This window comes from Nothobranchius furzeri, chromosome 3, assembly GCF_043380555.1.
Source record: "Nothobranchius furzeri strain GRZ-AD chromosome 3, NfurGRZ-RIMD1, whole genome shotgun sequence".
Classification (NCBI taxonomy): Eukaryota; Metazoa; Chordata; class Actinopteri; order Cyprinodontiformes; family Nothobranchiidae; genus Nothobranchius; species Nothobranchius furzeri.
The window spans coordinates 63,546,841-63,561,045 of NC_091743.1; the positions used below are offsets into that span (position 1 = coordinate 63,546,841).

At 41.8% G+C, this 14,205-nt stretch overlaps 1 protein-coding gene across 5 annotated transcripts in view; it reads left to right on the top strand.

Moving 5' to 3' along the window:
• The window catches only part of megf6b (multiple EGF-like-domains 6b), a 71,035-nt gene that overhangs the window by 18,536 nt on the left and 38,294 nt on the right, over positions 1-14,205 (top strand). For all 5 annotated transcript variants that reach the window (XM_015959050.3, XM_070549379.1, XM_054752338.2 and 2 more), the window contains one exon: positions 11,319-11,441. In XM_015959050.3, the coding sequence (XP_015814536.3) occupies positions 11,319-11,441 (123 nt within the window). The remainder of the gene's footprint in view (positions 1-11,318; positions 11,442-14,205) is intronic.

Sequence of the window (14,205 nt, forward strand, 5' to 3'; positions counted from 1 at the left end):
GTGGGCATAGACGGTTTGATTTCATGCTGCAGTTGAGAATATTTTCGTATCTGTGACCTAAATGTCACAGATCACTGCTTTAAACCACTGCTGGTAGTGGATATTCTGACAAATGACTTCTGCATTGGGGACAAAACACCACCACTGTTGTGCACCAGTTCAACTTCCCAGTCACTGCAGCAGTAACTTTATTTTTCTTTTTTACTACACTTGCCAGTATTATGTTTTAAACTTTTCACTGGTAAACTGTTTATAATTTAAATAATAACCTTTCTTTTACTACTTTGTTAAGCCAGTGTGTGTCCATGTGAGGTGAGCAGAGGAAATCAACTAAATTTCTGCTTGGAAATGACCAAATTCTAAATAAATGAAATCTGCTTCAGCTGGCTATATAAGCTAATGCTGACATGGGCATCAGCACATGACAAAACAAGATGAAAGGCAGGTGCTTAAACCCCTGGACTAGCAAAGACAATACAACAGGCTTACCTAACGGGCGTGGGCAAAGCTTTCCTGAAACTTTCATTTCTATTTATAAATTCAGTTTGACAAGAATAACTCATATTTAAGATAAAATGACATCTCAAAAGTGCCAATGGTAATGATGTATCATTTTGTGCCCATCTTTGCTCTCAAAGGTTTAAAGTAGTGTGATCTGGAACCTTTAAAACAACAAATAGCTGCAGCAGCCATCCGTCCGTCCGCCCGCCCGCTTATCCGGAGTCGGGTCGCGGGGGCAGTAGCCTAATCCTCCTCCGGGGGAATCCCAAGGCGTTCCCTGGCCAGGTGAGAGACATAGTCCCTCCATCGTGTCCTGGGTCTACCTTTAGGTCTCCTCCCGGTTGGACATGCCCGGAAAACCTCACCAGGGAGGCGTCCAGGAGGCATCCTGACCAGATGCCCGAGCCACCTCAACTGGCTCCTCTCGATGTGGAGGAGCAGCGGGTCTACTCCGAGCCCTTCCCAGATGACCAAGCTTCTCACCCTATCTCTAAGGGAGAGCCCAGCCACTCGTCGGAGTAAACTCATTTCGGCCGCTTGTATCCGCAATCTCATTCTTAAGGTCACTACCCAACGCTCATGACCATAGGTGAGGGTAGGAACGTAGATCGACCGGTAAATCAAGAGCTTCGCCTTCTGACTCAGCTCTCTCTTCACCACGACAGACCGGTAAAACGCCCACATCACTGCAGATGCAGCACCAATCCGCCTATCAATCTCACGCTCTAGTTTTCCCTCACTTGTGAACAAGACCCCTAGATTCTTAAACTCCTCCACTTGGGGCAGGACCTCATCCCTGACCCAGAGAAGGCATTCTACCCTTTTCTGAATCAAGACCATGGTCTCTGATTTAGAGGAGCCAATTCTCATCCCAGCTGCTTCACACTCAGCTGCAAACCGCTCCAGCGAAAGCTGAAGATCATTTTCTGATGAAGCCAACAGGACCACATCATCTGCAAAAAGCAGAGACCTGATCCTCAGGCCACCAAAACGGATGCCCTCCACACCTTGGCTGCGCCTAGAAATCCTGTCCATAAAGGTTATGAACAGAATCGGTGACGAAGGGCAGCCTTGGCAGAGTCCAACTCTCACTGGTAACAAGCCCGACTTACTGCCAGCAATGCAGACCAACCTCTGACACCGGTCATACAGAGACCTAACAGCCCGTATCAGAAGGCCTGGTACCCCATACTCCCGGAGTACCCCCCACAGGGCCCCCAGAGGGATGTGGTCAAACGCCTTCTCCAAATCCACAAAACACATGTAGACTGGTTAGGCAAATTCCCACGCACCCTCCAGGATCCCCCTAAGGGTATAGAGCTGGTAAAACAGGATTTATCTTCTGTGAAGTAACATGTGGTTAGTGTAGCGTTCAACTTTACGATAGTTCTATTCTTTATTGTTGAACTAAATTCTCCATTAACTCAGTGTCTGGAGGATATGTGCTTATTCTCTCAAAGACAAAAATTATATAAATATATTCCCTGGATGATTTTTGATGACGCTCTTTAAAGTACCTTTGGGTCTTCTAAAAGCAGTTAAGGTTCATTAGATGTCCTTCAGATTAACGGTCCAGTAACCTGTAGGAACCTTCCTTTTGATTACCCATCTCCCCTCTTATCAGTGCAGTTAAATAGAAAACAACCAAAGCAGGTTACAGATGGAGTTTGTTTTTTTTCACCCTTTGAGAAGACCTTAACTGTACTAAGAATCGTAGCGGAGTAATACTCAATAACACCTGAAATGTAGGTGTTTTAGCACATTTCTGTGCATAATTTATCCCATGTAACAGCAGGGATATCTGCTTTCTAGCTGGAGAGCTGAAGTGTTAAAGCTTCAGCTGCTACATTTCCTCCATTGAAGAAATTTCCAAAGAACAGCAGAAAAACCACATGGCTATTTCAAGATGGAAGCCGTTTTTCAGTCTTCGCTCATCAATCAGTTGTTGGACTGACAGTGATGGAAAAGAGCAGCAGATGGTGTGTTTCTGTCATGTTTTCTAGGAGCAGGTTCATGTGGGTCATCAATGTGGTGAAGCCGTTTCACACTTGCTGCTGGCTCACAGTTAGATTACAAGGTTGGAGGTTGATTTCATATTTTTCTGTTTTCTCTTTTCCGTTGATGCGCAGGACCTCGTTAGGAATCCAATCTGAAATTCCCTTTTAGGAAATGTTCTTGTCTTTAATTTCTGCATGTAACCAAGAAAAAGCGTGCAAACACCATGCAGATTTACCGTAACACTTAAACAGTAACTACAGTTTCAAAGTGAACTTTTTTTTTCCCCTTTCATCATAATTTAATCACAAGGTGGCTTTGATTGGTGCAAACCTTCCTGTTTTAAAGTGGGAAGGATTCCTGGAATGATGCACCTTATCGGTTTCCTGTTTTCCAGCTTGACTGTACATCACGATTGGAAACGACAACCATTTTACTCATGATCTTCCTTCATTTTGTTCACTTTAAGCATAAAGAACTGTACAGGAATGAGACTTCCAGCTGCAGCAGTTAATCTTTCATGACTTTTCATCCTCTGGGAGGTCAAAGGGTGTTGGAAATCAGGATTCTGGTTAATACCGCTTTGTTTTTAATGCTGACATTTTAGCCAGAGGAGATAATTGTGTTGTAAATGTCTAATAAATGGGAAGCAAAACTACTTTTGTACAATCTTTCTCAGGCTTTTCTGTTTTCTTTACAACTGGCCTAACAGGTTACAGCAAAAACAGATGTGTAGAGGTTGGAATCTGCTTTTTTACTTTGCAGACAAAAGTCATGTCTTCAGTTGTAACCTTAAGAAACTCCAACATGAAGTGAATGAAACCAAAACAAGATGTTTTAGGAGCAGGCTCAGGTGACTTATTCACACTGTTCACAGCCTTTCTCCTCTCAACTGGACTTTAAGTGGTTTCCTTTATTCCTCCTGAGATCTTATTATGTGGTTTTTAATTTATAAATATATTTAAGTGTATCTAATCTGTAGTCATCCCTTTGTTAATGAACATTTATGTAATAGATGGATTAACTTTCTGAGCACTTTTTGGAACAAAACTAAGCTTCTCGTGTGCACAATACAGTTTCTGGTTGTAATGACTGGGAGCCGTTTATTGTCTCTTTAGAGCAAAAGCTTTTAATTCGCTGTGAGATAATTAGGTTGAGCTAGTAGAGAGAACAGCCCAGCGATGGAAAGATGTCTAATTAAAGGGAGTGTGTTCCCTGTTAGAGGGCGGGGTACCTGCCTTTGCACCCTGCAAAGCGCCCTAATCTCTCATAATTATGCCGAGTCTGGGCAACGGCGCTGACTCGTTAGGTTCTCTGCAGAATTCCTGATGAAAGGTGACTCCTAGTCATGGTGAGGAAAACAGTCATCAACTCTGCAGGAATCAGAAGTGACAAGAGTTTGCAAAATACCTCAGGAAAATTAAGTGGCTCAAACTCATTTCATCTGCCCTACTGCACTGAATGACTAGATATTTGCTGCTCGTTACGTAAGGAAAAAAACCCGAGTTTATCTCTAAAGGTTTCCCTTATTCTTGTCAACCCTTTCTGCTTTCAAAGCCTTTTCCGGCTGTTTAATTTTTTATCTTAGCCAAATGATCTGTGGGTCCAAAAGTCAGCTTTTACCATCGTATAAATGTGATATTTAAGTTTTTCATGCTGGCTGAAAATGAAGTTGGTCACCTACACCTATCCCTTGCATTAGCTTCTGATAGAAAATAGACATCAAAACTCTAGGATTTGAAAATCCTGACAGTTACGTCACACTGTCACTTAAAGGCATACTTTTTCTTATTTTTAAACCATTTTCTTGAGCCAGTATAAGTGACCCTTTACAAGGCTAACTAGGGGGTGCTAAAAACAAAACTGTTCCCCTGTGTCTTTCATGGACTTGCTGATCTTCACTCACGATAGGGAAGGCTGTTAACATCTGGGAATCAGCAGATGTCTCGGCTAGTTTAAGGTAGCTGTTAGCATTAGCATCATCAACACACAGCAGAAGCTCCTCCAGGCTTGTGTTATTTGTGGCAATAAAACATCCACGTTACAAGTGAGTGGTAGTTGCTGTTATCCAATCCGCGGCAAGGTGTCCACATTAGGAAATGACGGCCGTGATGTGGGCAACTATTAGTTCAGAAAAATGGTGCACCGGTAAACTGGAAACCGTCCTGCAACACTCCTCTGCCAGCTTTATTTTGCTTAAGACTTAAGTAAGTTTTCTGGAAATACTGATTATCATTGAGACAAAAAGTTGAGGTTTGGATCAGAGTTCAAAACTGGTGTTTAAATGAAATGGTTGCTGAATCCTTACATAAAGAAACCTCAGCTTTGAAATAAAGTTTAAAGAACCTAAAAAATTAATAACATCTAGCATATATTTTTACTTCACCATTACTGTTGACACTGAAATGGGGATGCACATAAAATCCTGCAATCTTGATGGCATTTCCCTCAGTTTCTCATGAGTTTGATGGTGTCATGTTTTTGCCCTGAAGCTACTTGTGTGAATGACCGTCCCTCTGCACATACCTGTTGCATAGCTCACAGAAAAGCAGCTGAGAGGTAGATGAGCTGGAATCAGAACAAGTAATTTTTGGATTCCTGCAGGGTTCTGTGTGATGCCGCAGACATTTAGGAGCTGCCGGGTCAAAGCTGGAAAAGGCATGTCCCAACAGGACACACACACAGCACACGCTAAGGGCCACAAGGGTGAATGCCCAAGTCCTTCCTCCTGTTCTTCGGTGTTCATAGATGGGTTCAAGCTGCTTTTGTTATTTCAGCCTGTAGAAAATGAAAGGACGATTTTTTGCATTTATTATACATTTAATCAAAACTTGTTATTGTCTCCAATCCTTAGAGAAACTTTGTGACTCGTCAAAGTGAACTCAGCTGCTCGTGTTCAGGAATGAGAAGTTCTCCCTGTCACTGGGGGAAAAATGGAAGCTTACTCAGCGAGAGCCAGCTGGCTCCAGAGAGTATGGTATCCAAGTCATAAACGTAAAGTACATGTGTGCACATGAAACCACAAGCTTACCTTGCAGTGATGAGAAATGGATCATCAAAACGGGGATTAGAGGAGTTTGGGACAAAGCAGAGCAGAAGGTTCACTAAACAAACTTAAACTCTGGGTTTGGGTGTCTGATATTATTTACTGCTCCTCCTGTAGGGCCAAACATGCACAGAAATATGTAATAAACCAGCAGCATCCTTGTTAGGTCTGGGGGTGGTTAGTTTGGTCATTAGATGGGCATTTTTTTAAACATTTTAATTTCCTCCTGAGCCATTCCACTTCCAAAACAACCCAGCCACAATTACAGCATCTCAGGAAGGAACGTCTGCTCCGAACTGGCACCAAGAATGCTGCAAATGAGGCTCAAAAGCTCAAATTAAAGGCTGTGTAGTCTCTGTGGTGAACCATAGTAGAAGAAAGTACAGACCTTGATATGTTTGCCACACTTTGACAGTGAATTATAATAGAATAACAGCTGGGTTTTAGTTCCAGTGTGAGTAAGAGCAGAGCAGGAAAACAGTTGAATTTATGCAAAGAAGGAAAAACCACTGCTGGACATCTGGATTGTTTTTGATGTAGCACAGGATTAACAGCAGGGGGCAACGTTGAACTTTATCTGATGAAATGAAGTAGAACAAGAGGGAACAATTGGAATTTAGACAGCTTTACAATTATTATTCTGAAAAGTTTCTTTCTGTAGTTTGAAAATTCACTGAGGTTTTGTGGATTTCATGGTTTATTTGATGCAACTTGCATACAAACTAGTATCACACAAATGAATCACATTTAAAAAATAGACATTAACCTTTGCAGAAGAAACATAAGGATAAAACAAGAATGTTCCACAAAAACTTACAGGATTGCTGCTTTATCAGCATGTTTTCAGCTTTTTAACTTGAGCTACATAAAAGGCAGATTTGGACATCTGCCCATTAGGTGGACTTAAAAATAGTCTGCGTCTGTTGTGATAATTTTCAGAATTGGTTATACTGGAAATCAGTGGAGAGGATGAGCTTTCAGCTTAAGGGTGTCTGTTCCGGTTCATAAATGATGACTTTCTCAGTTGTAGAACATGTTTTAGATGGTGTTTCACCAGTTGTAACATAGACGTCAGCAGCTGAAAGAAACCTCCGGTAACCTCCATCTTTACAGCACCTGGCAAACAGAAGCAGCTGTGTGGAGTGGGACACAGGCAGGAGAAAAGCATCAGGTTTGAGCGTCAGAACAATAAGTCTAGATGAATGCTACAGTTTTCCAGCCCATGACCCTCAACGTGACATCCCAGGCCTGGATGTTTCCTTTACCTTCTCCTTCTGAGTTAATAGCTGTGTCCTCAGGAGCAGCTTTGTTCATCACTATCTAAGAAAATCACACAACACAGCAGAAGAACGTAAACCCAGATGTCTGTCGCAGCTGAATTTGTAGGAATGAAATTAAATGTTTTGGTATTTTTCATTCTTGAACAGGTTGCTTGGGAACAGTGTTCACAGATTACAAAACTTTTTTCAGATTTTCTTTTCCCACCAGAAGATAAGTAGACTTTCTCAGCTTTGCTGTTTTTACATAACTAGGCTCCATCTTCACACACGTTGGGGGCTCATGGCAGAGGTAGATTTTTTTACACTGGCTCAAGGAATTGGACAAGAGGTGGGAGATATTCTTAGGAATTTGCACAAGTGGTGAGAAAAGAGCCAAGCATGTAGGCTAGGCAACAGATATGTGCACACACCTTTAACAAATAAAATGAAAGGCAGATGAGAAAACAAATATTTAAAAACCATGAGCGATTTAGAGGAACGAATAAAGCAGGAACTGCAAGGAGGGGGCTGACCTGGCAATAAGCTAGAGAAACTGAGGACTATTAATACTGGGAGGAATGATTACAGAATGAGAATTTAACCCCAGCAAATTTAAATGTGTAATAAAGATTTTTCCATTAATTCATCTCTGTTCATTTCAAATAACTTGGTGCAAAACAGAAACGTGGAATTAACTGTTGAAATACTTTTTGTTCATTTCATCAAAGAGCCGATCTGCATTTTATGCATTTAAACATTTAGACTTAAAGTACATTAGATATAATTGTTGGCGCTGAGAGGGATCTGGTTTAACTTGCATTCAAACATCTGTGTCTTAGTCTCGTGATTCCTCCTGTAGGCGTTTAACTTCGAGCACTGACCTTTGGCTCTGAACAAGGGCGTAAATCGGACTGCAGACGGGCCGTGATGCTCCAAGCGTTTGACCTCTGTCTGGAGGAACGTGCACTCCAACATCGTTAAAGAGCAAGTCACCCCCAAATCAACTGTTTTTCCCTGATAAACTATATGAATGTGTCTAATCATGCTGCAGACACGTGTAGTCAATAGTTTTGCACTTTAGTGCATTTTAGATAACATTTAAATTTTCTGCCTAAAACTGTCAGTGTTGTGCCGTTGTCAGGTAAAAACTCTGCACTGCAGTTGAATTTAAATCTGACATCGCTATTGGCTAAGAGGTACCCTAGAACGTTAGCTGGTACAATATGATGTCACAATGTCATTGTGAGCCTGTGTGTGTATTTGTTAGCGGCTTCGCCCCCTCGGTCTTCTAGGCAACAGCATTTGTTGCATTTTTCAAACAGGAAGTGGGAGAGGAGTAATACTCAGGTAGGGGGTGACTTGCTCTTTAAGGTCACTGAGTTGAAACCTTTAAATGACTTGATGCTTGGGGAAGGGAATGGACCTTTAAAGAAGTCTTTCAGCACCCTGTATGTTTGGTTACACTGCTGACAGGACAACCAGGATGAGGATTGATGGATAGGAGAATGACCCATTACAGACTGGAAAGAGAGAGGTCTAACTTATTTCCAACAGTTTATTTTAACCAGTTTAAAGGTGCAATTAGTAAGACTTCTGTGAAATAATCACAAAATGGTCTCATGCATGAGTCATGTTGGAAGGAAGGTTATATTTTAACAGATTTTCTTCTCAGCTGGCTGGGGGTTGGCAGTGTCTCTCTTAAAAAAGCCAAAGAGGGATGTAGGTCATGTCTCAACATGCATACTCATCTGAACTGTCATTGATGGACCAAGTACTGTTCCAATCTTAAGTTCATAACATGGCAAGTTCGCTCAAAGTTCCCAGATGTGTTCTTACGGTGGCCCAGAAGGGTCGACAAATTTCAAAAGTCTAAACCCCTCCTGTTGTGTTTTTTTTGTGTATCTGTGTTTTGCCTTTTGTAATTTGTCAACCCTTCTGGGTGACCCATAGTGCCAAGGATGCAACAATGAGTCTTAAGCAACCCAGTCTAAAACTTTTTTCCCTTAATTTAACAGTGAGAAATGCTAGTAAATGATCAATTTTGAAAAAGTGGACCTTAAGAAAATTTTTTAACCATTGCATAAAGCTGAACTTGTTGCCATGACATTAACAAAGTACGGTTCTGTTCCAAATGTCATCCTCATCCTCCCATACTCAGTGGATCAGACTTTCCGCTGTACTTGCCATGAATGTACTTCTCAAGTACATTGTATTGAGAAACAGCCAGTCAAAGTTCACTATCTGTCATGTCTCCAAATTCCTGGTTCCAGAATCATACCATACCGTTTTATTTATAAAAGTGCTTTCAACATGGCATTACAACCAACCAAAGCACTGTACAAAATAAAACAACAAAAGCATAAAATAGTCGAGTCATAAAATCAGTTAAAAAATAATACAACAAAGAACGGTTCCAAACAAAAACAATAAAAACAGAAAATATTAAAAGTAGTCAGACCATAGATTAAAGATGGGAAAACCACAGTGGAAGGAGGTATGACAAATTGTTGATGCTAAGAATCGAAGGCCATGGACAAATAATGCATGCAGAAACAAGCATACGTGAGCCTTCGGAGCTTGCGCTAGCAGACGCTGCTGCACCGGCTTTTGTAATTCGACACTGACTGGCAAAGAGCAGCAGCATTGTGGGAAGAATGTTGGCGAGTAAAAGGATCGGCCTAGAAGCAAAAGAAAGTAAAACGGTTTTTGTTTTACTCTAATATCGGACGACAAAGGCTAGAGGCTAACAGTGAGCTAAAAATGCTAACAGTGAATTAGAAAAATATAGTTGGCTCAAAAAATATCTAAAGCTGCTTTTTCATTAATCAGCAACTCAATATTACAGTGAAATGTATTAATTTACTTTCTGTGTATGACTTGTCTTTGCTCGTCATCTAGAATCATCTGTCACTGATCCGTAACTGGCTAGAAGCTCAGAGCTGATTTGATGGTTGTGAAACATGGACTGCAGTACCTAGATTTGACCACAGGATGTCGTTCTTTCTTCATGGACCTTTCAATTTTGCACTGAAAAGTAAAGAAACAAAGATAAACGCTGATGTTCTACATGGGATAGCAGAAGCTCAGGAGGTATAGCGGGTTATCCAGCAATCTGAAGGCTGCAGGTTTGATCCCGGCTCTGGCCAGAGAATGCTGCTGTTGTGTCCTTGGGCAAGACGCATAACTCACCTTGCCTGCTGGTGATGGTCGGAGAGACCGATGGTGCCTGTGTATGACTGGGCTTGCCTCTGTCAGTGCGCACCAGGGCAGCTGTCGGCTGTCGCTACGTTATATCTCATCCCCACTCGCATGTGAATGGGTGAATGACTGATTGTGTAGTGAAGCACCTTGGAGGGTTGTAGAACCCCCAAGAAGGGAATAAGGCCATTTTACATATTTCTTAATAAATTTAGTCATCACAATATATTAGTGTTCTTGTTAAAGAGCCTAACAAAGAAGTGTAACTAAATAAGTCTTTAACAATGCTTAAAAAAACATATGAATAGTATTTTGTGGAGTTCTGTGTCCTCTCCACCTGACCCGCAGCAGTTCACCATTCCTGCTCGCTTATCGAGCAGAAAGATGCTGGGAATGAGTGTGACACTGACCCTAAACTGACCTTTGCTCCAGACACACGTGTGTGTCCTAAGGAAGGTGTCTGGAAAGAATAGATGTCCTCACACAATACCCGCTCAGGTCTACCATTACAGCAGTCTTTATTTTACAAGTTTAGCACAGTCTGCAACTTCCTCTCACTCTTGGATCCAGATTCATTAAATGAAGTTCTGATGATTTTGTCCAAATCTTAAATGTAACAAGCTTTCAAATTAAATCTCTTGTCCCACAGACCACCAGAGAGCGCAGACTGCTTGGTTTATTACCGAGTAAAAGTCATTGTTGCCAGAATGGCACCTCTTTAAACTTAGTTGTTTAGGATGTGTGAATGGAAAGAATACAGTTAGTGTGAACATTACCAGATGTAACCTGAAAACGGAAGCCACTTAATCAGCTAGTAAAACTTTACACCTCACTAACATTGACTTGAAGCAGGACAATGCACTTTGTCTGTATTTTTACTTTTCTCCTGGAGTTTACAAGTTCATCGCTATCAGCTTTTCATTTAAAGATCATATAAATATAAAACACCAGTGCAGGTAAAGTGTCACATATTGCACCTTTCATGCTTAGTCTGAGTATCTCCAGCTGTGCAGACTTTCTGCAGCTCTAGCAGCTGCAGGCTAGACTGTCGGCAGACAAATCTAGTTGTCATGTGCAGTTTGGGAGCTGGAGCCTTGTTTTCTTAAGGTGGTAGAGCCCTGAAATGGCTCATTCTGGAAGGTTCTGACAATGTCGAATAAAACTGCTGATATCGCTTCACGTGAGTGGGATTTTGTGAAAATAATTTTATAAACGTGTTTAGCAACGAACATTTATAACTGAATGAGTCAAAATATGCCCCCTTTAATCAAGCAAGTCTTCATGTGGTTCCAGATAACCTTTGTGTTTTTCCCCAACAGATGTGAATGAATGTGAGCAAACCAACGGAGGCTGTGAGGCTCTCTGCTGTAACATCATTGGAAGCTTTTACTGCAGGTGTCCAGCTGGCCAGAAACTGAATGAAGACGGCAAAACCTGTGAAGGTCTGTCGGTTGTTTTGTCACTGCATGTTGTTTTCTTTCTAAAAATCTAACTGAAAAGGTTCGTTAAAAACAAAAACATTTTTTTCATAAAGTGGGATGCAAAAGTTTGGGCAGCCTTGTTAATCTTCATGATTTTCCTTTATAAATTGTTGGTTGTTATGATAAAACCTTCAGGTAAATACAGGTGCTGGCCAGTAAATTAGAATATCATCAAAAGGTTGAAAATATTTCAGTAATTCCATTCAAAACGTGAAACTTGTACATTATATTCATGCAATGCACACAGACCAATGTATTTCCAATGTTCATTACATTTAAATTTGATATTCATAAGTGACAACTAATGAAAACTCCAAATTTGGTATCTCAAAAAATTAGAATATTCTGAAAAGGCTGAATATAGAAGACACCTGCTGCCACTCTAATCAGCTGATTTACTCAAAACACCTGCAAAGGCCTTTAAAAGGTCCCTCAGTCTTGTTTTGAAGGCACCACAATCATGGGGAAGACTTCTGACTTAACAGCTGTCCAAAAGACAATCATTGACACCTTGCACAAGGAGGGCAAGACACAAAAGGTGATTGCTAAAGAAGCTGGCTGTTCGCAGAGCTCTGTGTCCAAGCACATTAACAGACAGGCGAAGGGACGGAAAAAATGTGGTAGAAAAAAGTGTACAAGCTCTAGGGATAACCGCACCCTGCAGAGAATTGTGACGACAAACCCATTCAAAAATGTGGGGGAGATCCACAAAGAGTGGACTGCAGCTGGAGTCAGCGCTTCAAGAACCACCACGAGGAGACTCATGAAAGACATGGGATTCAGGTGTCGCATTCCGTGTGTCAAGCCACTCTTGAACAAGAAACAGCGCAAGAAGCGTCTCGCCTGGGCCAAGGACAAAAAGGACTGGACTGATGCTGAGTGGTCCAAAGTTATGTTTTCTGATGAAAGCAAGTTCTGCATTTCCTTTGGAAATCAAGGACCCAGAGTCTGGAGGAAGAGCGGAGAAGCACAGAATCCACGTTGCATGAGGTCCAGTGTAAAGTTTCCACCGTCAGTGATGGTGTGGGGTGCCATGTCATCTGCCAGTGTTGGCCCACTCTGTTTCCTGAGGTCCAGGGTCAATGCAGCTGTCTACCAGGAAGTTTTAGAGCACTTCATGCTTCCTGCTGCTGACCAACTTTATGGGGATGCAGACTTCACCTTTCAACAGGACTTGGCACCTGCACACAGTGCCAAAACCACCAGCACCTGGTTCAAGGACCATGGTATCCCTGTCCTTGATTGGCCAGCAAACTCGCCTGACCTTAACCCCATAGAAAATCTATGGGGTATTGTGAAGCGGAGGATGCAATACGCTAGACCCAACAATGCAGAGGAGCTGAAGACGACTATCAGAGCAACCTGGGCTCTCATAACACCTGAGCAGTGCCACAGACTGATCGAGTCCATGCCACGCCGCATTACTGCAGTTATTGAGGCAAAAGGAGCCCCGACTAAGTATTGAGTGCTATACATGCACATTCTTTTCATGTTCATTCTTTTCAGTTGGCCAACATTAGAGAAACAAACATTTTTTCATTGGCCTTTAGAATATTCTAATTTTCTGAGATACCAGATTTGATGTTTTCATTGGTTGTCACCTATAAATATCAAAATTAAACGTAATAAACATCGGAAATACATTGGTCTGTGTGCATTGCATGAATATAATGTACAAGTTTCACGTTTTGAATGGAATTACTGAAATATTTTCAACCTTTTGATGATATTCTAATTTACTGGCCAGCACCTGTATATCTTATAGAAGACACACACAGTGATATTTGAGAAGTGAAACAAAGTTCACAGGATTTAGAGAAAGTGTGCAATAACTGTTTAAACAACATTGGGCCGGTGCATACATTTGGGCACCAAAAAGAAGACATATTTTGCAGAAATAACAGCCAATGATAATCTGGATTTTGGTTGAAGGTATTGTGGACCATTTTTCTTTACAAAACATCTCTAGTTCATTCAGGTCTGATGGCTTCTGAGCATGGACAGCTCTCTCTAACTCACCACAGATTTTCGATAATATTCAGGTCTGGGGACTAAGATGGTCATTCCAGAACGTTCTACTTGTTCCTCTGCATGAATGCCTTAGTAGATGTTGACCAGAGTCTTGGGTCATTGTTTTGTTGACAAATCCAGCCCCATTGCAGATTCAGCTTTGTCACTGATTCCTGGACATTGGTCTCCAGAATCTGTTGATATTGAGAGGAATCCATGTGTCCCTCAACTTTAACAAGATTCCCAGTCCCTGCACTGGCCACACAGCCCACATCATGATGTAACCACCACCATGTTTTACAGTAGGTAGCAGGTGTTTTTCTTGGAATGGTGTGGTCCCCTTCCTTCATGCATAATGTCCCTTGTTATGCCCAAATAATTCAAATGGCCTGTATTTGTATAGCACCTTCTTAGGGTTCTACAACCATCCAAGGTGCTTCACAACACAATCAGTCATTCACCCATTCACACACTGGTGGGGATGAGCTACAGTGTAGTCACAGCTGCTCTGGGGCGCACTGACAGAGGTGAGGCTTTGCCGAACACTGGCGTCACCCGTCCCTCTGACAACCACCAGCAGGAAGGGTGGTTTATGTGTCCTGCCCAAGGACGCAAGAGCAGCATTCTCTGGTTGGAGACCAATTACCCGCTCTGCCTCCTGAACTAGTGCTGATTTTAGTTTCATCAGTCCACAGCAGCTTATTCCAAAATGATG